Source organism: Pseudopodoces humilis, chromosome 3, assembly GCF_049639895.1.
Source record: "Pseudopodoces humilis isolate 2021_Gansu_Grassland_sample_001 chromosome 3, ASM4963989v1, whole genome shotgun sequence".
In the NCBI taxonomy this organism is placed as follows: Eukaryota; Metazoa; Chordata; class Aves; order Passeriformes; family Paridae; genus Pseudopodoces; species Pseudopodoces humilis.
Window position 1 is genome coordinate 5,083,669 of NC_142202.1, and position 23,359 is coordinate 5,107,027.

Here is a 23,359-nt window from a genome sequence, read left to right on the forward strand (position 1 = left end):
ATGTGAGCCCACCACAGGACACCCATCCATATCACACTGGTGGCAGCCCTGCCCCAGATGCCAAGCAGGATCTGGAATGAGGAGATATGCACTACTTTACCTTCCCATCATCTTCCCAATTAGGCAGCTACAAGACTGTCTCAAGCAAAAAAAAAGAAAAAAATCAAGATCAAAATCAATAATTCCTTCCTCAGAGAGAGTCTGAATTATGATCTGAAGTATATCACTTTAAATTTAAATACCTCCCAGGTTTCTTAGATTAATCATAACCGTTACCTTGCACAATCTTGGAGTTGTCAGCATACAGGGAAAATTTACTGAAAGCAGAAAAGCAGAGACTAGAAATGGTTATTTTGTACTGCCTTTTGCCATTCTTGCCTACTTTAGACCACAAACTCATTGGGGCATGGGTATCTTCATCGTTATATATGCTATACAGCACAAGAGAAGATGGGATTAGCCTTGCTTTAGGCACAACTGTCATGTTGATTTATGATTGACAGGGTTATATTCAAATTATGATGTGCCCACCACTCCCAAAAGCCCTTCTTGGAAAAGGCTATATACCAGGAAAAAAAAATTATAGGATTTCTACAGAATGTTTTTAAAAAAGGAACTTTCAAAACTCAGCAGCTGAACTGTAATGCTAAGATTCAGATTATGGCCTGCAAACTGCTCCTGCATTGAAAGAGAGGAAGAACTGATTAACACACTGGTTTTTGTTACTCTTCAGATGCTGTCCCACAAGCACTGCAAAACTACAGTTTAGCTGTACAGAATGGGTTTAAAGAGAAAAAACAAAACCACCACCAAAACCAAAGAGAAAACAAGAGGCTTCTAGCACAAGTTCTTCCCTGCAGTCTGATTTCCAGTGCAGGCAGGTGGAGCTCAGGGCTCCAGCCAGCACGCAGTATTCTGCTGGCTGGGGATGCAGCAGTCTGCACAGTGATTGCTCAGTGCGCAGAGAGGAATGCTGGCAGATTGGTTCTGAAAGGTCTTTAATACAACCAAAAGGACAGAATTAATTTACCCAGAAAAGATAGAAAAGACCTTTTGCAATAATATCAATAAAATCTCATTCAATCCCTACCCCCCCAAATCCTCACGGCAAATTTAAGACTGATTTATCATCAGCTGGCTGAGACAAGCAATTAAAATAGAACATTAAAAGAGACTTAGGTGAATTCGGCACTCTGTGTGGATATGTGGCAATAAGTCTGTTCCCTGGCAGTGTGTGGGAGAATTCCTCCCTGCTGTGGATTCATACCTAGTATCAGGCATGGCCTCACTTGCTGATTGCCAAATAAACCCTGGGACTGGTGCATAGGATGGCAGCATCCCAAGCTCAAAGAAAACAGTGCCAGGGCTGACTCTTCATACAGGTAAAGCTACATTTCCACAAGGAAATGTCATGCCAGCTATAAATTCATGCAGGTTTCTCTCCCCTTCAGCCTGTGCTGTATTATTATCTGTTTATGGGGAAAGTAAAAACAACAAATTGTACAGAGATTTGACCCTCCCCTCAGCAAAACCAATCAATGTCACCAAGCAGATCAATTGAAAGAGAAAGATTCCAGTACCTTTATCACACCCAGAAGTTTCTCCAGCTTTCAACGTGAATAAGGCTGTGTTGTGGATAGTCATCTATGTAATACAGTGGTAACAGCTGGAAGTTTTGGATTGGTCCTGTGGCAACACAAGAGGGCACAGCAATGCTGCCCTATCCATGCAGGGCCACATTCTGGCTCCTATCAGAAGCACATGTGTGAGGAGCAGGGAAAAAATGGAAAACTCCTGGGAGGAGCCTCCAAAGCTTAGGAGGCAGCATATGATCCAACTCCCCCGACACCAGCAGGGCAGCTCCTACTCTGCCAAGCTCTGTACTGTGACAATCTTTGGTCCATTTTCTACCAGCTGTGGCTGGAGGTGTAAGTGCTGGAAGCACAGCTTTGAAGTAGCTGAAAGCTAGAAAGCAAATATGTGCTCCAAATGGATTATTTTTAATTTCCTTGAGTACCATGTATTTGAGGCTGGACTCCCAATGAATTCAAGTAGCTGAAGTTACCAACGAGCCTGGTGCTGCTAAAATCACCCAAATGAAATACTCCTACCTTGAAAGGACCTTGGCTCCAGCACAAAGCTATTTCTGCCTTACCATGATCAATTCTGGGCTTTTTGTGCAGGAGAGCTCAGATCAGCCAAAGGGTTCCTTCTGCAGAGAGGCTCCAGTTCTGACACAGAGAGCTGGTGAGGCATCAGGGCCATATGCCAGGTGACTCACAGGAGCAAGGGGACATTCAGAAACCAAACCAAATCACAGAACTATGGGGTATTCTGGGTTGGGAGGGACCCACAAAGATCAAAGCCCAACTCCTGGCTCCCCATAAGACCTACCCAAGAATGCCACCATGTGCCTGAGGGTGTTGTCCAAATGCTCCTTCAACTCTGGCAGCCCCAGTGCTGTGACCACTTCCCTGGGGAGTCTGTTCGGTGCCCAATCACCCTCTGGGTGAAGAGGATTGAGTGTGAAGAGCTTAACTAGCCTCTGTGGGCCTTCCCTGCAGACCTTTCCTACTCCATGAAAGCTCATTCCCTTCCAAGGGTCCTGCCTGCTGGGAACAGGAGCAGCTCTGCTCCCTGCTGTTCTGTCTGCCAGCAGCACACTGGGCAGGGCTGGGGAGGCAGGAGGAGCATCCTGATTATTGAGGAAGACAGTCAGGGCAGGTAGCTCAGGGTGGAGCTGCAGACTGAGCTGAGGAGGGCAGGGGACTGAGGCAAGAGGCCCTGAACTGGCCCTGACCCATCCAGAGCTCAGTCTGCAGCTTCACCCTGAGCTACCTGCCTTGAATCAACGTGCCTATGCCTCCTCAACACTGGCATAACAGGCACAAAAGACAAGCTGCAACAAAGCTCTTTTCATGTCCAGACTCATCTTGCATATGGCTCTGGACATTGCTCCCCTGCTTCTGGGGCAGGCAGAAGCCTCTTCTGTTCCTTGAACTACTGAAAACAAGAGTCAGGTATAAATTTCAGCACATCTTGATCCTGTTTGCATGTGCGCTGTGTGGTTGAAAACACCCCAGGAATAATTTACTCCCATAAAACTCTTGGGTGGTAGCTTGGGATCCCCTGACAGCTAAGTGCTCACAAAGTCTGGGGCAAGGACAAGGCAAAAGCCAACACTGGAGCACGTCAAGTGAGGCAGCATTAGCACCCCAGGTGAAGCCCCTGAGCAGGTAACACACAATTCCCTGCCCAACCACAGTGTCATGGCAAAGACCATAAGAATTTGCCTGACTAGCTGTCCTTTTACAATCAGACAGACCTCACAGCTTCAACTCCATTGCTCATACAGGGCTCTGCTCCATCCTCAATTCTTCACCTCTTCCTGCCTCTCCTCAAACATTCCCCTGCACAAACCTCAGCCTGATACAAGCAGCCAAGTCCCAGCAGTCTGTCATCCAGAAGCCAAGAGTCAGTCTAGACATTAAAGCTTAGTTTTGGCCTTCCTTGGGCTGTGTAAAAAAATAATTGGTCATCAGTCATACTGCAAAGGCTTAACCTCCATCCTCCAGGTGCAGAAAAGTCAAATAGCAAACCATGAATCCAGATTGGGGTGGGACAGAAGCTACCACAGAGGGGACATCAGCTCCATTTACCTAGTGCCTTTGCCTCACATTGTCTGCAGAGGACATAAAGAGCCCTCATCTCCTCTGCTCAGCCAAACCAACAGCCCAGCTCCCAGCAGAGCAATCCCCAGCATCCCTTGAGACCATAACAGCAAAAAGAATGCCAGAGGCAAAGGCCTATTTTAGTCTTCCTGTTATCTGGATCATCCTGGTCATGAGGAACATTACAGTGTTTCAGCTGTAGCAGCCACACTAAAATAACAAGATAATAAACAATTAAAATAGATTATTATTTATCTAGTCATCTTTTAACTCCATCCCTTCACCTTGGAAAGGTGCTGGGAGATCATGAGTATGACCAAGTCTCTGGACATCTTTCAAAAGCATTTTTGACGAGTCAGACAAAAATGCCACAGGCCTGCTCTGAGGCCCAGCAAGAAAGGAAGCACTGCTGTAGGCACTGTCAGGATCTGGAAAGGCAGCTGAGCCTGAAAAGGGCTGTAATGGGCTTAAAAGAGGTCCCAGGGTAGGCTTCATCCTCACCTGGGGCTGCTCAGTTGTGGTCTGGGCTGGCTCTGAGGGACTCCTCTTAATATAGGGTCTCTTCTTTTGGCAAGTGTAAGAGCTGCAGTCTGACTGGTGGGTGGGTTGCTCAGACAGTCTTCAAGTAATGAGGATTTTTGCTGCATAAGAAAGAATCTCTAGGGAACTATTTATAAGTGATCCAAGAGGAATCCATATCATCCCTCAGCCCAAAGCTGTCTGCAGACCTGTGTTAAAGCCCACAGGAAATTTTGGATCCGGTCTCCACATTCTCCAGTCCTTCCCTCTCATCTTCTTACACTGCAAGAGCACACCTTGATCAGGCAACATGAAAGCAGCTCCTCAGCATGGCAACACACCCAGGCCTGACCCACAACACCCCCTGCCACACCAGGAGCAGGCTTCACAGCGGTGCAGGTGCTCAAGTGTGATCACACTGCAGTGTTTGGTACTTGCATGAAAATGTAAATTCAGCAGTAAACTGACATCTCAGATTCAGCTTTGTATTATGCTTATACCTCATATGAGAAAAAGGCTCGCTAATTAACCAAGAGGAACCCATAACTGTGCATGTTTTAGAAATAGGCAGGTCAAAGAACACTCCTTAAAACACCTGGGGAAAGAATTAGGCTGAGAGAAGTACACTTTTCTTCAGAGAAGCATTGGTTTCTCAAAATATTTTAAATATTTGTGAGTTAAGGAAGAAAAAAAAACAACACTCCACATTCAGAGGCTGGGGAGTTCTTGACAGATTTGTTTCCCGCACTTGTAATTTTCAGCAAGTTTATCAATTTAAAATAATATAAATTATCTGCAGAACACTAGGAGGGGAAATTGAAATAACTCTCAGGAAGTTACCAGGGTAGTTTTTACTACCATTTTAGAGATATATTAAGACATTGACCCATAAATCCTCAGACAGAATATTCCTGTTAAACCAAGGATGCACTGGACTCCTTTTTTGCCTCAAAAAAGGCTGAGGTATATTGCCAGGAGCAATTTTAAATCTACTGCAATGTATATGGAATCTGAGGAACAAAAATACAAGTTACGTATTTGTCTGGTCTATCTTAAAACTCAGTCCTGTTGTATAGCACAGACCTGGCCTCCTTAGAGTCACCTGAATTATTCCAGATGTGCATCTGTATGACAAAGTTGACATCACAGCCCAGAGGAACACTTGCCACTTCCCCCAGAGTGGGTTTCCTGTCAGATGTAGTCTCTTTCTGGGCAGAGATTAAACAGACACTTTAGGCTTTCCCAAGAGCCCTTAGTGACAGAAATGAGTCTCCAAAAAGATCAGCAAGCTTCTGCCTTTCCTTTACCTACAAACAGAAACCTCCTCTCCAAGCAGTTGCCCCATTGGATTTGCAGGCTCTCCTTGGAGAGGTAAATTGCAGAGGCATCACCAGGTCCCACTGGGCAGATGTATAGTAAGCAATATGTGAAGATGGAAATATTTACATCCTCAACAGGGAGGATGAAGCAACAGGATGAGAGGCAGAGACAGATTCAACCCCTACACGTTTCTACAGGGAAAGAGCAGCATGTTCTGTGAAAAACCAAGGACTGTTCCAGGCAGTGCTCATAGAGGGGGACTTTTGTAGTTCAGCCCAAAAAACACCAATTTTCAACGTGGAAATGACTTTTTCCAGAATGGTATAGTTGTCCAATATCCAGGCTTGGAGCAAAACCCAGGTCACTGCCCTTCTTGGTCTCTTCCTCCACTCTGCACAGCGAAAAACAAGAGAATTTGCCAAGGTGAGAGAACATTTTCTTTCACAGTACAATGAAAATTGGAGGAAAAGGTGTTATCCAAAATTCAAAACTGAAGCCCTACAGCAGCAATCTTGTGATGGACAGTAACACTCATAAGCTCTGTAACTACCTAAGCTCGCTTGTCTGATGTATTCCATATTAATTACCTATGTTGTGGAAAAGCTAATGGTGAGCAGTACAGTCCTAGGATCTATGAAACCTGGATCTCAAACCAAACCAGACAAAATATTATGCCTGTCCATAAAAGGCCTCAGCTACTGAGTCTTCTAACCCTGGAAGTCCTCTTACACCACACCTGACTCCACACTCCAACTCTCTCCTCAGAAAAGGACTCTTTAAAATAAAGTTTTTCACTGAAAGCAGCACATAATGGCCCTGACAAAACGAGGCCTTGGTGACAAAAGAATCCCTGGGACTGTGCCTACATTAAAAAATCAGAATTATGTGCTTGAGTGGACTGCACATCTCTTGTTTTGTCTTACTGAGGGTGATCTAATGTCCTAATGTGTGGCAGGCAGCTCACAGATAAAGACTCAATGAGTGAGGAAGTCTTTCCTTTTTTCTGAATCACTCCTATGGATGCCCAAAGTTATTGCAAGTTATTGCATCAACACTGAATCATTCCCTCCTTAGTATATTTAAGTACAATTCATTCCCTTCATAAAATTTTTTCATTCCATTGAACTAAAAAAAAAAAAAATCATTAAAGGGAGAGGTAAAAGCCCTATATGCTTACTTTCAGCATCCCAAGTCACTTAGTCTCAACTTGAAATTTTAGCTACACAACCGAACAGCAGCACTAGTTGTTACATCAGGAGTTTGGAAGAAAAGGGAAAGGAGCAGGTGAAGCAAGCCCAGGAGACATCCAAAAGGAAAATATCTTTAAAGCTCCCCTGAATTAGTGACACTTACCTGTTTGTTCCATTTTGTGCCTCTGGGTTTCTCTGAAATAGAGAAGAGCAATTATGAAGTGACCCACTTTCCTCCTGTTTAGATTAAGGAGGAAACAGAGGGAAGGGAAAGAAGGGGAGGAGAGGAAGAGTTACAGAAGGATAACATCAAAGGGTAGAGAAGGAAAAAACCCCAAATCCTTACAGTAGGTAGGAGGGTAAATTGTGATGACCCAGTTTAAAGGAAGAGCAGGAACTAGACCTACTAACAGTCAACACCTTCCCACGCACTATAAGGAGAGGAAACAGCAAGGGAAAGGAAAAACTTGGTGCTTACAGCTCCTCTTTGAGCTACAAACTCCTCCAGGTTAAAGTTTGTGCAAGGGAAGTTTCATACCAGAAGAGCAGCTGTCTCTCACCAGCCCTTTTAACTGTGTAAGGGAAGGGTGAAGCCACAGCCACGTCCTGGTCGGGGTGGAACAAATCAGGACCAGGTACAAAAATTAAGGTCAAAAGAGCTCAGCCAGTTTGCATTAGCTGAGGCTGCCTCACAGGCGATGGTGGAGGACACATCAGGATGCCAGGGAAATGGTCAATATTTCTCCTTGTAAAAGAGCAAAGAAGTGGCATGACATGTGCTAAAGTAAGAGGAAGTCACCATGATGGCATGGTCTGACATGGCAGCTCTAGCCTTCATTCTGGTGTGGGCCAGCACCTTCAGGAAATCCTCATGTGCTGTGACTTTCACCATTTGCTGTAGCAGCTGGTGGCCCAACTGGTGAACCAACACCTCTGCAGGGGACCCTCACAGCTGTCCATCTCATGGACAGAAACCATTATCTGGGAGCAGAAGGGGCGTTCTGGTTTGCTTTATGTTTTTGTCTTTTGCTTCAAGATTAGTGAGGTTTCTATTTCCCTTCTTAAATCCCATTTACCTCACTCAGTATAATCAGGCACAAGTGGAATGAAGTTAGTACTTGTGCACCACTTCACAGCATTCAAAACTGATTCAATAAATACTGTGACAAACACATGTATTGTGCAGTTGGCAGTTATAACCATAAAGGAAGGACCAGCTATACCCTCATCTCCAGGTGGATTATTAAAAATCACAACTCAGATTGTTGAACTCATCACAGCTCCACTGATTTTAAAGTCTGCACAGAAAGAGAATTGTGCTTCTCAGTTCCAAAAGTCACAGTTTTAAATAGCCTGTGTTTTCTGTGAACAAGAAATAGCCCCCAAAAGCATAACCTCGTTAAAAGTGTGGATTAAACCAGGACTTTAATTTGCACTCACTTAAAGATTAGTTGTCAGGGTATATGGCTAAAATCATACGGGAAGTGCAAGTAAATGACATTGTGTGCTAATATATTGGTGTGTGCCACTGTGTTTTCATGCTCATGGAAAAGTTAGGCAAAAGAAACAGGAGATTGCAGCACCAAACAGCAGGGGGAGGTGGGGGTAGCAGTGGAACCCAGGCTCACCAAGTATCTTAGCTCTGGTTGCTCTTTAACTGGTCAGGAATCAGGTACCAAAACACTTTTGGGGATCTGACTGTGCACATCTAAAAGAGTGATTGGGAAATCAGTGGGGACTCATCTCCAAGAGTTTATGTTACAATCGTATTTTAAATCGCTCTATTTTTGAACATAAGCCTCAGAGGAATCTTGGCTTGGCCTAAACTGGAGCACCTGATCATAGACAGGTCCTTTAAAAAGCCCACAGCTAAACTGTGTATCTAGAGATCCTGAAAATGCAGGGGAAAATTAGGCCCAGCCATTCCCTCAAATTTAATCAGAAGCAGCCTGGGGCAAATAGATGCAAGTACTGTTGATGGTCAAAATTCAGAGTTACATAAAGAGCAGTGAATGACAGAAGGTAATTAGGAGTTCTGCATAAAGGGCTCCATCCTCAAACTGTTCTTATTGCACAGCCCATATCAGACTGGGGCATGCCTCAGCATCTCAGCCTGGGAAAAGGCAGAAATCAGAGGGGCTGGGAATTGTTCAGTGCCAAAGCAGGTATATTTTTCCTCTCTTATTTGTTTTATGCTTAGTTCAATTTCTTTCCCAGCCACATACTTGAGGCACGGATGAGCAGCATTTGGATAAACAAGATATTTCCCTCTCTGCTGAAAAAGGAAAAAAAAAAAGGAAATGTCTGAGGAAGGTGAAGAGAATCAAGGCAGTCTTTGTGTTACAAGGGACTCTAAGAGAGCCCAGGAAATAACATCCAGGATCTGGTGTCACTGTCAGCATTTTGGTGTTTCCCTCACTTGGCTGCCTCACAGCCTGGCTTTGCAGCACACAGGGGTGCGGGTTGGAGGCTGAAGGTGATGCTGTGAGCAGCCAGGAAGCTTCCACTGCCCACAGATCTCAAACCATGGACAAAACAGGGGTTGTTCTTTCCCCCTTTGAACCTGCTGCAGGCTCTGCCTTTTCTGCCCTTCTCCAGCTCCTGGCTGGTAATGTGGGAACACACATCTGCTGTCATGCAGGAGAGCATGTTCCCTGCCTCATTATTCATGGGCTGTGCCCACAGGTACTGCTTGTTAAGCCTGCTGAATATTTGCCTGAATAATTAAGAAGGAGCTGAATCATTCTTAGACCAAATTCCGGTTTTCTCTCTCCTCCTACTTGTTTTATAGACTTCTCTTCTCACATTTGCCCTGTACACAATGTCAAATACTACCAGATAGAGTCAATAAACTCCCCATGTGTTTTTTCTTCTTCTTCTGTTTTGTTTATTATCCTTAAAAGATGCTAAAGAACCAGTTAAAATTTCTTAGTAGCACTTATTGCGACAGAAATCCCGGTGCTGCTGTGCAAAAGCCTGCCCCCCTCTGCATCTCCCAGGATAGAGACAGCCACATTCCTCAAAAACACAGGATCCATCCCTTCCCTCGTGCATTTTCAGAATAACTGTACAAAAGGTAGTTGTTCCTGCTAAGCTTATGGGCAATGTTTGTGATCTATTTAATGATTCTGCCCTATGTTGTTTTATTAAACTACGTGATTTCTGCTGCAGCAGAGCTGGAAAATGAATCTTAAATTGAACAGTTTTCTCACTGGAAAACTACCTCTTATCCTCCTCCCACTCCCTCTCTGCTTTCTCTTCCCTTTACCATTCCTTACATTTCTTTCCCCAAGTTATGCTGCATTTTATTTTGCCTTCACTGCATTTTCCTCCCCGACTTTTGATGCAAGGAGCCAAATTCATCCTTGCTGGTTTCCAATGGACTGAAATTCTTCTCTGAGGCGTTATTGGACTGAATCCAAACCCAGCCAGCATTTTGCAGTGCTGGTGGCTTAGCCAAAACAGGAGTTTATAATCTCCCTTTTCCTTCCCTTATCTACCACTAATATGAATTATTAGTAAGTACTAGTATTGCTCTCTCGAAAATCATACTTCTTTCTGAAGCACCTATCAGCCAAGCTGTCTGACTGAGAATTCCTTTTTAACTTTCTGTGTATGCTAGGAAGTTGCATGATGCATGCACACGGACAGCCTGGATTCCAGAGCAGGGCTCACCCTGGGATTCCTCTTGCCATCTGCAGTGCACACCTAACCCGAGAGCTGGGCGCGATTAACCCCTGCGGGAACCGGCCGGGAAAGGTTTGTTTTCCCAAATCGCCGTTTATGACGCTAAATCCGTTTCCCAATCAGCCTGCTGTTCCAGATCCCTCACCTGGAGGGGGGTGTCTGCACGGTGTTAATCTCAAGCTGTGTTTACAGCCCGGGAACATGATAGGTTCTCTCCTTCCCTGTGGTTTCTGTGTGCACAGCTCATTAGATGCTCTAATGCAGCAGGAAGCCCCTCTCGACTGAGAATTCCTTCTCGTATATTTAGCAAACTTTTGACTGCTTCCTTTTCAAAAGAGACTGAAGGACATATTTTCGTAGGAAGAGGGTGAGACTCACAAAGCACGATCTACAGTCACGTTTTTCTGTGGGGAACTACAGAGCAGGGGAGGAGGAATCACCCGCAATTCTCTCTCCTTCTCCCCCGCGCCTCCCTCCCCTCCCCTCCCCGTCCCTCCCCCACGCCCATACAACCATAACACGAGATGAACGCGCTCCAAAATACAGCTGCATCGCCTTCCCTCTCTTCCGGTTTTCTTCGCCTTGGCAAAAGGGGGGGCAAGAAGAGAGGATGAGGATGGAATTATGGCTAATGTGGGACTGATGTTTTGACTCAGCCGCTCGCAGACTGTTGAGAAAAGCCTGCACGCACGGTGTCAGAGTTAAACACAGCCAGGGTTCGCTTATTGCTCGCAGGAGAGGCTCAGACAGGGATGAGGGAGGCATTGCTGCTCATCTCCTAGTCTGGATGGTTCCATAAATGAAAGCGCTGAGGCTTGTGGAGTGAAAGAGAAAGGATGACTGAGGTTACGAAAGAGAGCATCGCACTTCGACTGCAATCCCCAACCTTCATTAAGATCCCCATTAAGAGATAAATTTTACAAACATACACTGTTTTGTATGAAATGAAAGGATTTCCTCCCCATTAGAAATCACACTGGAGACAGCTCCATTTGCTCCAAATTAGGTACGCTCAGAATGAATATTTTAATTAATTCATGATAAATAAGACATGCACTTTCCTCAAACAGAGTTACCGTTTCCTTCCTCGGCAGCAGTGGGATGTGCTCACTGTGCTATGTGTGTGTTCATGTACTTGCCCAGGCTTTATTTTTGATTTCTCTCTCTCATTTTTCAACCTGGCCCTCAAATGATCAGTTACAACACATGTCCTTAACCATGGATTTCCTCGTGTTTGGCTGCTCCAACTTAGGAGAGGGGAGGGAGGAGAGGGAGAATAAACAGATTAACACACTCAGACCCCTGGCAGGATGTTATGAGAAATAAAAAGAGGGGAGAGAAGGAAGAATTCACACATAAAAATAGAAGCCCACGTAGATTGGCCATATATGGAGTACCGGGGACTTCAGAGGGATACCCTCTTCGGACCACCCCTTTGGCGGAGGAAATCGCTTCTGCGGGAGGGCCCCTGCCCCCCTGCTCGGGCGGTTCGCCCGCAGCGGCCCTCAGCCCCCGACCCCGACCCCGGCCCCGGGGAGGCGGCGGCGGGGCGGCTGCGGGAGGCGGCGGGGCCGGCGGAGGGAGCGGTGCGGCGGCGATGACTCAAACCCGCCCGGCCCGCTCTGCCCCCTCCCGCTCCCCCCGCCGGGGAGGGCTATTAAAAGCTGCTGACGTAGGAGCGGACGGCCATCTTTGATGAGGGCACGGCTCCCGATCCATTGAAGAAGGAGACCCGCGGAGGTCAGCAGCCTCCTGTCCTTGCCTCCCATCCAGCTGCGGCACCGACCCACCGACCTCGCTGCGCCGCGCTTCGCCAGCCCAGGTAAAGGTGGGAGACCACCGCGGGCACCGGCTCAGCAGGGGGAGGGGGCCGTATTGACGATAATGAAATGGGGAAAAGGATATATTTAAAGTGGGACCCGTTCGGCTTTTTGTCTCCAGCCTCTGGGCTGCTGAGGGGACAGAGAAAGGCAGGGAGAAGGGGGTGATTTCGCTGCCAGCCTCATCCCCCGCTGGAGCCAGGGGAGGCAGCCGGGCTGTGCCTCTCGGCCGTGCGGGCGGCTGCAGGCCGGCGGAGAAGGGAAGGTCGGAGGAGAAGGGGAACCAGCGTCATTCCCAGCCCCGAGCGGGGAAAAGGGTGTGCGGGCGTTGTGCGCTGCTGGGCCGGACCGGGCTGTGCCGCCCGGGGCACTGCAGCGCCCGCACCGCGCCGGGCTGCGGCGGAGCATCAGCACCGCGGACAGCGCCGGGCCCGAGCGGGACGGGGAGAGAACGTGCGTCTGCGTCTGTCTGGGTGTCCGTGTGTGTGTTCAGCACCGCGGACAGCGCCGGGGCCCGCGCCGGGACCGGGGAGTGAGAGGCGTCTGTGTCTGTGTCTGGGTGTCTGTGTGTCTGTCTGTGTGTCTGTGTTTCTGTGTACGTTCAGCACCGAGGCCGCGGGAGCCGTCGCGGTGCCTCCGCGGCGGCAGCGGAGGCGGCCGTGCTGCAGCGCCCTGCGGCTCCGAGCCCCCCGCCCCGGGGCTGCCCCCCCGGACACGGGACTGGGGAAGCGATTCCCGACTGGCAAGCGGCGGTGCTCACTCATTCCAGGACAGGACCGCGGGCAAGAGCAGTTGGGATTGTGCAGCTCGGAGTGAGAAGAGGGAAAAATAAAATTTAAAAAACAACAAACAAACGAACAACAAAAACAGGCAAATAACATCAGTTTCTGCAACTCATCGGCGTTTGGCACTTCGGCCCCTCTCCCTGGAGAGGTGTTCGTGCAAGGAAGGCGGGGGTTACATAACGCCCAGCCCGCGGGGTCCCCCCGGGGCCGGGCACTGCCCGCAGGGACCATCGGCAGCCCGCCGGGGCTTCCCCTCAGCCGCGCTCCGTCCCCCGGCGCCGCTGTCCCCGGGCGCTTCGGGCACTGCGTGCCGCGGCTCCGGCGCCGCTGTGCCGTGACACCGGGGGCTCAGCCCGTGCCGGCCCCCCCGCCCCGCTCTCCGCGCTGCGGAGCGGTGCGGAGCCGACGCCTTATGTAACGCGGGCTGCCCCGTCACGGCTCCTGGCTCCGGCTCTCCCGACGCCGGCGGTGTTCCCTCCGCCCGTCCTTTCCGCTTCCCGGCACCCCAAACCCCTCGGTGCGGTTTCAAGTTGGTAACTTCGCTGTTTTGTTTTTTTTTTTTTCTGCCGGGCCGAATAAACAAGGGGAGAAAGGGGGATTGGGCTGCGTGTCCAGACACTGCGCTGCGTAGCTGCGTCAAACCGGAGCCGCGGGATCTGCCAGATTTACGTGCTTGGATTAAATAATTGCTGCTGGTTTCGTTCCCAGCTGAAGACGGGGGGACGGGGGAGCGGGGAGTGGGAATGGGGGGCTGATCTGCGGCGCTGTCCGGGGGTGGCAGAGCAGCCCCTTAACCCAGACCTGCCTGCTTCCAGCTCTGGCCACAGCATCTTCAAGGACTTGCCTGTCCCACACACCCACCTCGTCCTAGCCCTGGGCATGGAGCAGCTCCCCCATTGATCAGCACGAGGATGATGTGGGGCAGCCACCCCTGTGGGTGGCAGGGGAAGGGTTGGAGCCATCTGGGAGACGAGTGCTCCGGTGGGTACGGATGGGGAAGCGACTCTCTCCTAGGCCCCCAGCCACCTGCACACTCCTGCAAAGAAGCTAGTCTAGGAAAAAGCAGCAGTGGTTTTCCATTGCTGCTGCATCGCGCAGAACGGGTCAGCCAGGAGGTGACCACCGAAGAGTTTGGTTCCTAGGATGGGTGCCAAAAGATAATAGAGGTGACCAAACCAAAGATGCAGGCAGGTCTGATTGGCAAAAGCAAAAGCTTGTGGCTGCCTCTAAAGTCAAGAGGAGTTGCAGAAACTCAACACGGTACAAAACCAAATGCAGCTAGATAACAACCCCCAAATAAATGCAGCTTAACTTACTTTCCACAGCTAACTAGAAAATGAAAGTGGCATTTCCAAGAGCTCTCGGGACCAGGCTGTGTGTCCATTGAACTCATGGGGGCAGTGAAAGAAAGAACAGCAGAATCCTACCCTCAAAATACATCTAATGAGATGCAGCTCCACTTCCCAGATTTATTGCACTGGAGGTGGGAGCTGCTTTTCAGGTCAAGGGAAAGCTTTTCATTTTTCTCCCTATGCTTTAGGTATGGCAACAAATAGCAAGATTAAGGTGCTAAGACAAATAAAGCACGATCTCTACCTAGTGCTTGCACTGCTTTAACTGCGTGAGGTAACGAAACAAAACACTTTTCCCGTCAGTGTGAACAACTTCAGCGATTTTTATGTCTGTGTCACAAGGCTACAGCTGCTGCATTTGTAAGCAACCCTCAGGGGAAAATTAGAAAGTATATGGCAAGGAAAAGGGCTCAGTTTGCTAATGATTTCTTCTCTAAGGAACAAACAGCAGAAACTGTTTTCCCTTTACCTTGGCTTGTTGTCACACAATTACTCTTTTTCTTGCATTCCCCCCCCCCAAATCTCTGCCATAACGTTTTATAACATAGGGAGGGTACTTTCATCTGTACATATTTATACACACACACACACACACACATTAATTTCAGCGATTTCTAGGGTTCTAAGCTGGATAAAACCACAACAGATGCAGGCTGACTTTGCAGCATTTGTTGGGCAGAGTGCATTTTTCTGTCTGTGGAGTTTCATGCCCTGCTACCAATGCAGTCACCTTTTGGCTGGGCCAATGCCAGGCAATCTGTAACAACAGACTTATTCAAGCATTTCAGAGCTTTAGAGTCTAAGCAGACAAGAATAATGCATTGCTGGAGAGCTGCTACAGGATGCACTTCTCAGGCAGATCATGATTACCTCTAGGAAGTTGGACTTTGGAGCGGGCATAGGGCTTGTCTATCTACTCCTGGGAATGCTGAGATATAGTTTGTCAGGGCTGTAAGTTGTCAAGGAATAGTTTATTTTTTTTAGCTTATTATTTCTGAGCCTCTAACGGTGTCTTTTTCCTTAGTTTCAATAAACTCTGGCTTTCTTTCCTTGCAGATTCAGCTTGCTGCGTTGTTGCAATGAGCACTTTCCCCAAAACACACAAGTTATATTCCTAGTTGTTGTCTGTCACCCCTTTGTTACTCCCTCCACAAATGCTTAGACACACACAAACTCCCACCACCAAAATCTGCCTCTTATTTGATCATGATTTTCAATATGCTGTCCCACATCCCACTATGTTTTCTAGGACTTTCCACCAAGCACAAAGACAAGTCAACTGCATAGGTTCGAAATTGTTCTTTCTGCTTTGTGATGGCCCCAAGGCTGACATTGCAAGACCCGAAAGTGGATCTGAATGGCCTAGAGGAAATGTTTGAACCACTTGCCCTGCTATTTTAGAGGGAAATTTAGCTTTGCTCTTGCATCTTTCATCTTGTTCACTTGCTATTTCCTCATTACCTCATGCTCACCTACAATCCTCTCTTAATTCCTGCTAAAGATCACCAGGATGAAAGAAACACATCACAGGCATTAGGACCCTGATGTGAAAGGCAATGAGTGCTGTCTTCTGATTTTGATTATTCCAGCAGGTCTAATCCAAAGTCAGCTGGAATCAAGGAAAATACTTCCCTGTACATAATTTTGTGAGACTTGTAAAAGAATATTTAGCAGTTTAGGTTTTTCAAAGGGAAACAAATGCTGTGTATGTATTCCCTCTGAAATATACTGGCATGCTGTGATTCTAAAGAGAATGTAATATTGTATTATAACCTTTTCCTCTTTTTTTCTTCTCTTTTCTTCTCTTTCTTTCTTTATTCATTTACTTTAATAATAAGAGACATGGTATCTTATCCACTGGAGAAAGCTGAACTCTACTACAGGCACAGGAAGGAGAAAAGGGAAACACTAAGTAATTAATCATGGCTATTCCTGGCCTTTTAGAGCTGAATGTTAGTGCTGACCAATCTGTGGTCTGTCTGGCTATTTAAGAGATTTTTTTATTTATTTCTTTTTCTTTAGAGCTAACAGTGCTCTATTTCACTTTTTGAATGGGATATAATTTATTATTAGGCTCAATTGGTGTGAAGCGGCATAACTGAGTGCTACAGGCTGATAATCTTCCAAGCTGGGACTCCTTATTTGTATTTTAAACCAGAAACGGGTCTATTTGCTAAAGGAGCAGCTCTTTTAAAAAAAAGAACTCATTTAGAATGCTGCCCTCCCAAACCCCATCCCTATTTTTTACCGGCCTGGTGTCATTGTCGCAGACCCTCATGGCCGAGGCTCACACGGCCAGGCTGCCTGAGAAATGGTGACAGCGAGCAGTGATGAAGCAACAGAGGAGGAATCCTGCATGTTATGCCTCTATTTCAGGTTGGGTTCTGCTGCACTCTGCTGGTACATAACACCATCAGAACTTGAATATGACTTAAAACCCAGGACGCAGTTAAATTTTTCCTAAAGGCACAGTTATATGCAGAAAAAGTCAGAAATTCCTTGCTGTAGCCATTAATTGTTCTTCAAGCTGAGAAGTAGTGTGAAGTTTTCCTATATTCCAGTAAGTGCACAGGAAAATTATGCTTCTTCTATCAAGTTTTTTAAGGCAACATTCTTAATGGCAAAGACATTGTATTTGTAGAGTTGAAATATGAAAGAACAGAGGCAAAGGCAAAGCCAAGTCTCACTGTCCAAGTGTCTAAAACTGAATATGTTCTTATGTGTTTTCACTGTAGTTATAGTTTTTCTTGTGCTTTTGATATGACCAAGTTTTTGTGCCAGCATTTACTGGTAGAATCCATGAGCAAAATTAGAGTTATCATAGACTATGGCAGCGCTAACAACTAAAATTTGTATCCTAGACATTACAAAAGGATGCCTCACATAGGTGATTTCCAAAGTTAATGCAAGATTTACTATTTCTTCCTCAAAACCTACAAATTATCAGGGAATTGCACATACAAGGCACTGCAGAGTCCTTGGTAAGGCATGTTTGCAATTTTGCATTGATCTCCTCCATCTCCCACATTTTCTCGGTAGCATTCCCTTGCTAAAAATCCCAGCAAATCTCCAAAGGCTTTCACTGTCACTAGTCTGTAAAAGAGACTACAAGTTTAGATTGAAAACTAAAGCTCTGATCACTTCACAGTTTGGTGTTCGTCATGCTGTATTTATTTGTTATACTTACTCTCCACCCAAAGAAGAGGAATTCTGTTCCTGAATTGCAACAAAGTTGTAGAGGAAGTAGTAATTGTATTTTTCCTTTTGTATAAAAGTTATTTGGAAGATGAGCCAACCTCTCCTTTGGTTCCTTTTCCCACTCCTGGAAGTTATAGCTCCCAGTGGAACTGTGCAGATGCCAGTTCCTTGATCTGTCTTACAGAGGTAAATATATTTCCTCCAGCTACTCTAAAAAATTTCACGAAACAAAAGTATACTTCTTCAGAAGAGCTCATCTGTCAAAATAGTGTTACCATTCACTGATTCTTTTTTTAAACAGGAACAGAAGTCTCCCATGCATATTTAAGCATTTTTTTTCAAATAAAAGCTACTAAAATTAGCTTCACTATGCTTTAGATGCAAATTAAAGTTTTCTTTCTCTTCCCTGCACTAGTATTTTTTTTGTTCAGTCTGGTCCCATTCACATCCTGAGGCACCTCTCCATTCACCTCAGAGGGATTTAGCCAAGCTTGTATTTCTGCAGGCATCAGGGAATTGCTGTTTGGTCCAGCTCAGCGCTGTTTCTGCCTGGAGCCTCTGCACCCTGTGCACCCTCGTGGGCACAAAGCTCTGCGGGCTCAGGGCTGCCTGTGCCCTGCAGTGCTGACCCTGCCAGCGACTGATATCATTAGGAGAGAAATTTCTATTCCCTGTTTATTAGGCACAGACATCTCTCAGGGATAATTTGCTCCTGCAGAAAGCAGTAGGAAGATGCCAGGCAATTAACTGGACTGGAGATGTTTGGTAACATCTGAACTTCAGATATTGGGGGTTAGGGATTAAAGCACCAGGACCGCACATGGAATATCTGGATTTGGGTGCAAGTATCACACATTATATAAATGTAACCTTTGCCAAGTGTCTCAGTTGCCTCCATCCATAAAAGAAAAAGCTGAGATTAAAACACTTCCAGTTTCAGATGTAGGACAAGTACCCTCTACCTTTGAAAAGATATTTTAATGAATATTAGGGCATAGCAGTTTCCAATGCCTGGGGGTGGTGATCTAAACTCGATACCCCTAAAATACAACATTCTCCCAACAAAGGTAGTTGTCATTTACTTAGAATTTGACAGGGTGTTACCCTACCACGACTGTTTCCTTCAGGTTAGTAAAAGGCTTGGCTGGAAGGATCATATAAATCCAGATTATTACTATTGCATTCATGATAGCAAGAGAAGAATGCGATCTCAAACCAGAAGGTGGATTAAACATTTCTGCATTTGCTCGTGCATTACACAAGACCAGGACTTTGGCAGAGCTCTGTGTTCCTCCAGAGCTGCAATGAGCTGCAGGGGAGAGTGGGACTGAGCCCTCTCCCTTCAGCAGCACCGATTCCAAACCAGTAACATGAGAGCTGAACATACAGCCCAGGTATGTTCTGTGAATATTTGAGTATTTTGGCCAAACATTTGCTTTTCCAGAGACCATTCACCTAAGTGAATGTAATTTCAAGGGTATGAAATGCCCTCAAGAAAGAAACCAAGGTATGCAAACCCAATTAAACTGGAATTCACTGGACTTCCAATAGCCAGTTCTCCCCAGAGAAGTGTTTGTTTTATTTGCTCAGCTGCATGGAGACAGGTACTGGTTGCATAGCTTAGTGAAGGATTTTCTGCAGATTTTCTGACATTAAAAATGTGATCTTGGGATACAAAATTTGCAATTCCTGAAAATGTAGGTCTTTTATTATACCAACAGCAGAGGCAAGAGGCAGAAAGGCCAAGAGCAGCAAAGGGGTTTAAGATGGCACTGGCTGAGTACAGGAAGGGGATTATGTAGCGTGGCTGGTGCTGGTCACAAGAGACTGGACTTGATAAGGCAGCAAGTCTCTTCAAGTCTGATGTTCCTAAGAGGTTCTCTTATTTAACAGAAGAAAAGAGAGGAAGGAAAAAAAAAGGCCTGGATTGTTCTTTGCTGTCAGTTTAGTTCGTTTTAGAGATGAGCACGTCATGAGACAGTGGAAAAACCCCTCAAGGCGCCAGGAATGCACTAAGTATAATTGAAAATGCTCTAGACCGTCTTTGTAAGGCAACAGTAGGCCATCTGCAGGATTTAGGTTTTCAATATTATCAAGGCATTTTTAAATCATTGTGTTGTCTTGTTCCCTTTTTCTTAATTAGCCGTTTTAAATAGTACAAAATAGGCTGCTCCTGAAGCAACTTCAGGCTCTGAGGATCATTTTCTAAGCCTGGTAAACAAGAACAGGTGTGCACTTCTAACAGGCTGACAAATAAGAACGCAAGAGAGCTGCCAACGTCACACAAAAGGTCCCCAATTTCCAGATTAATGCTCAGGGTACTTAAGGTTACAGTATTAAGCAGGCTGGTAGAGGGTAGCATGTGACAGAAGAGCCAAGCGGCATCTCTCATCCTCTGGAGGCCTCAATAGCTGTGCTGCCTTTTTTTTTACTTGGAGTTTGGGGTCTCCCTCCCAGTCCTACCTCAAATTCTGCAGCCTCAGCTCTCTGCTCTTCTCATGTTCCCCAAATGCCCTGAGGGAAATCACCCCCTCAAGAGAAGGAGATGCAGATAAAGACCCCTTTCAGCCCCATTTAGGACAGGGAGCTTGGTATGGACAGACAAAGCTTTACAGGCAATGGGCCACCCAGAGCACAGAGGGACAACAGGGAAAGAATAGGAAGACAGGAACACAGTGCAGGTGGAGATGAAGAGCTACCCCCTCAGAGCTACACGGACCTCAGGGCTTCCCTCTCCTTTGAATGGGTCGTTGAGTAAGAGGCCAGAAGATGCTACCCATCAGTGAACTGAACCCCTATAAAACAGGACATCCCACAGGTTGCAGGTCCTCTGACTTAACTGTTTCTACAGCAGTACAATATTCCAGCTTTGCTTTCAAAAATTGCTTGCAGTGAAGAGTGTGACAATACATTGTTTTTAACTGAACAGTGAAATCCAGTAAATTCTTTATTGTGGATGCAAGCATTTACCTGTGAAGTTATTAAACTGCTATTTAGATTGATGAGCAGCTCTGCTGCTACCATACTGTGATTTTCCTGTGGTTACCCCTATTCCTTTATGGAGTAACACTTGCCTTCCTCTTTAGAGTTCATATTCTTAAGAGCTCCATTCTTTACCAGTAAGGATCCCATATTTCTGTCCTTCCCTTGCCTGCAGAAAGACTTTGCTTGCACCTAGAAGTTTACTCACACAACTTTTAAAAGATTCCCCAGCCTGGCAGGTGAAGAGATAAGACACTGATCCAAAGGCCAGGACAGACTCCATGATTCTAGGAATTAGATGTTCAAGCTCAGAATGTGAGACTCCAAAGCCGTTTAAAGATTTCAATTTCTTTACCTTCTTTTCGTATTCTGTTTTTGTGGTGACATTTCCAAGAAATGTGTTGTGCACTCAGCTGTTCTCCAGACGGAGTTCTTCTATTCATGCCTGCAGTCAGAATCTATTTCTCAAAACAATCAACTTTCTACAGCAGGGAAGGCAGACACCTTTCAAAATTTAACCAGGCTCTCCAGTATTGTCAAACACAGTAAGCCAGTTCCTGAGCTTAGATGATTTACTGCATCTTAACCAAAAAATGATCCACTGTACCAATAAGGATGAAGAAGAGAACAAGAGGATAAAAATAAGAATGAATAACATGGGGAATGAAAAAAACTCCAACAAAGCACAAACCCAAATACCAAAATAAAAAAGACAAAGGCCAGTAGACTCAAGAGAAAGGACAAGATGGGTTTTTTGTTTTTTTCTCTTTCTTGCTGTTCTTTCCCTACAAGCACACCATTAACAATTACCTTGACTTAAAAAGTAAACATCAATCCTCGAGTTTTGATAGAGTCATTTTAAAGGTGTCTTGAAATGTTAGGTTATAAAACATCCTCACTCCTGATGCCCAGTCTGCATCCCCTTAGCAGCCACAACCTTCTGTTCCATCTTTGCATTTCACAATGCAGAGGGGGTGCAGAGGTGTATCCTTAGTCCTTATCTCAGTTTTATAGGTACATATAGACAGCAGGATGGCTGGATTTGTGAGCAGTGTCCCCTGTAGCTGGTGTCTCAGAGAGAAATAGCAGAGCTAAAGGATAATGACTGCTACCCACTTACTGCGGTGTTGGAGATGTGCACTTGCTCTGCAGCACTTATATTGAAAATAAAAGCAAACCAGTGTTTGTAATATCACAAGGCAGAGCCCAGACATTTTTCCTTTTAGTAGAAAGCCTAAAAAGGCCCACTTTTCAAGTATGTTAGAAATAGAAGCCTGTTTCAGAAGAGACATGAAGTTATCAGTGCAAATTAATAGCACCAGATGGGGGGTTAAGTTGCTGCCTCACAGCCGAAGACATGTGAGTGAATGAAAGTGGTAGACTATAAAAAGGGGATCATCAGAAGTGATGAGATCCCACTGTGAAGTGGGATTTGTGAATGTTGTGCTTGTGGTTGTAAGCAGTTGCTCAGATGAATGGTTTTATGGGCCGGAGCAAGGGGGAGAAGGGAACAAAGTCATGGTCATTTTGTAGACCATGTCTCATAGCAATGATTTTACTGCTGTTTTTGGGAAAAGCCGCTCAGCAGGGCAAGCTACAATTGAGCATTGTGGAGCTTGGTCTCATGAGCTGGCACACAGGAGCCAGGGAGCTCACCAGAGCAATCAGAGAAATGTGGCTGTGTACTGGGTGTGTGTGGCAAAGTTTTGGGGGGGATGTAAGGGGAAAATTCTGTGAAAAGCTGCCAGAAACTTCTCCTGGGTTCAATGGAGACAGTCATAGCTGGCTCCAAGATGGACCTGCTGCTGGCCAAGGCTGAGCCTGTGAGCAATGGTAGTGGTGCCTCTGGGATAACAGATTTAAGAAGGGGGGAAAAAAACTGCACAAGAGCAACTGTAGCTAGAGAGAGGAGTGAGAAAATATAGGAGAAACAGCTATGCAGACACCAAGGCCAGTGAAAGTGCTGGAACAGAGATTCCCCACAGCCTGTGGTGAGCCAACTGTGCCCCTACAGCCCATAGGTATCTACAGAGGAGCAGAGATCCATCTGCAGCCCGGGGAGGAGACCCACGCCAGAGCAGGGGGTTGCCCTTATAGGCTGTGACCTCATGGGAAGCTCACACTGGAGCAGGCTCCTGACAGCACCTGTAGACCCAGGGAGAGAGGATCCCATGGTGGAGCAGGTTTGCTGGCATGAGTTGTGATCCTGTTGGGAACTTGTGCTGGAGCAGCCTGTTCCTGAAGGACTGCACCCTGTGGAAGGGGCCCATGCTGGAGTAGTTCAGGAAGGACTGCAGCCCATGGGAAGGACCCAGTTGCAGAATTTAATGGAGGACTGTCTCCCACGGGAGAAACCCCATGTTGGAGCACAGGAAGAGTGTGAGGATTCCCCCCCTGAGAAGGAAGGAGCAGCAGAGTCAATGTGTGATGAACTGACTGCAATCCCCATTCCCTGCTGGAGGGAGAAGGTAGAAAATTGGGACTAAGGTTGTGATGAGGAAGGAGGGAGGGGTGAGGGGAAGGTGTTGTATGATTTGGGTTTATCTCTCATTGTCCTACTCTGATTTGATTGGTAATAAGTTCAGTAACTTTCCCCAGGTTGGGTCTGTTTTGCCTATGAGATAAATTGCTGCATCACCTTCCTGTCCTTATCTCAACCCACAAGCCTTTAGTTGTATTTTCTCTTCCCTGTCCTTTTGAGGTTGTGGCTTTGTGGCTCCATCCAGCCATGGCCAGCCCATCACAGGCTGTTGAACTGGGACAGCACTAACTGGGTTGGCCTACAGAACAACAGGGAGCTTTGTCAGGAATACTCCAGCTTTAAGGGTGCTGTTA

At 46.4% G+C, this 23,359-nt stretch overlaps 2 protein-coding genes across 3 annotated transcripts in view; both read left to right on the forward strand.

Moving 5' to 3' along the window:
- The window catches only part of LOC102112625 (uncharacterized), a 50,225-nt gene extending 37,202 nt beyond the window's left edge, over positions 1 to 13,023 (forward strand). Inside the window, exons 14-16 of the mRNA XM_088053891.1 lie at positions 10,323 to 10,459; positions 12,410 to 12,660; positions 12,813 to 13,023. Of these exons, the coding sequence (XP_087910017.1) occupies positions 10,323 to 10,459; positions 12,410 to 12,660; positions 12,813 to 13,023 (599 nt within the window). The remainder of the gene's footprint in view (positions 1 to 10,322; positions 10,460 to 12,409; positions 12,661 to 12,812) is intronic.
- SNAP25 (synaptosome associated protein 25) overlaps positions 12,008 to 23,359 on the forward strand; it is a 61,589-nt gene continuing 50,237 nt past the window's right edge. Inside the window, exon 1 of one of the 2 annotated variants that reach the window (XM_005525438.3) lies at positions 12,008 to 12,209. The gene's annotated coding sequence lies outside the window, so the exon portion shown is untranslated. The remainder of the gene's footprint in view (positions 12,210 to 23,359) is intronic. The other variant, XM_005525437.3, reaches the window with a different exon arrangement.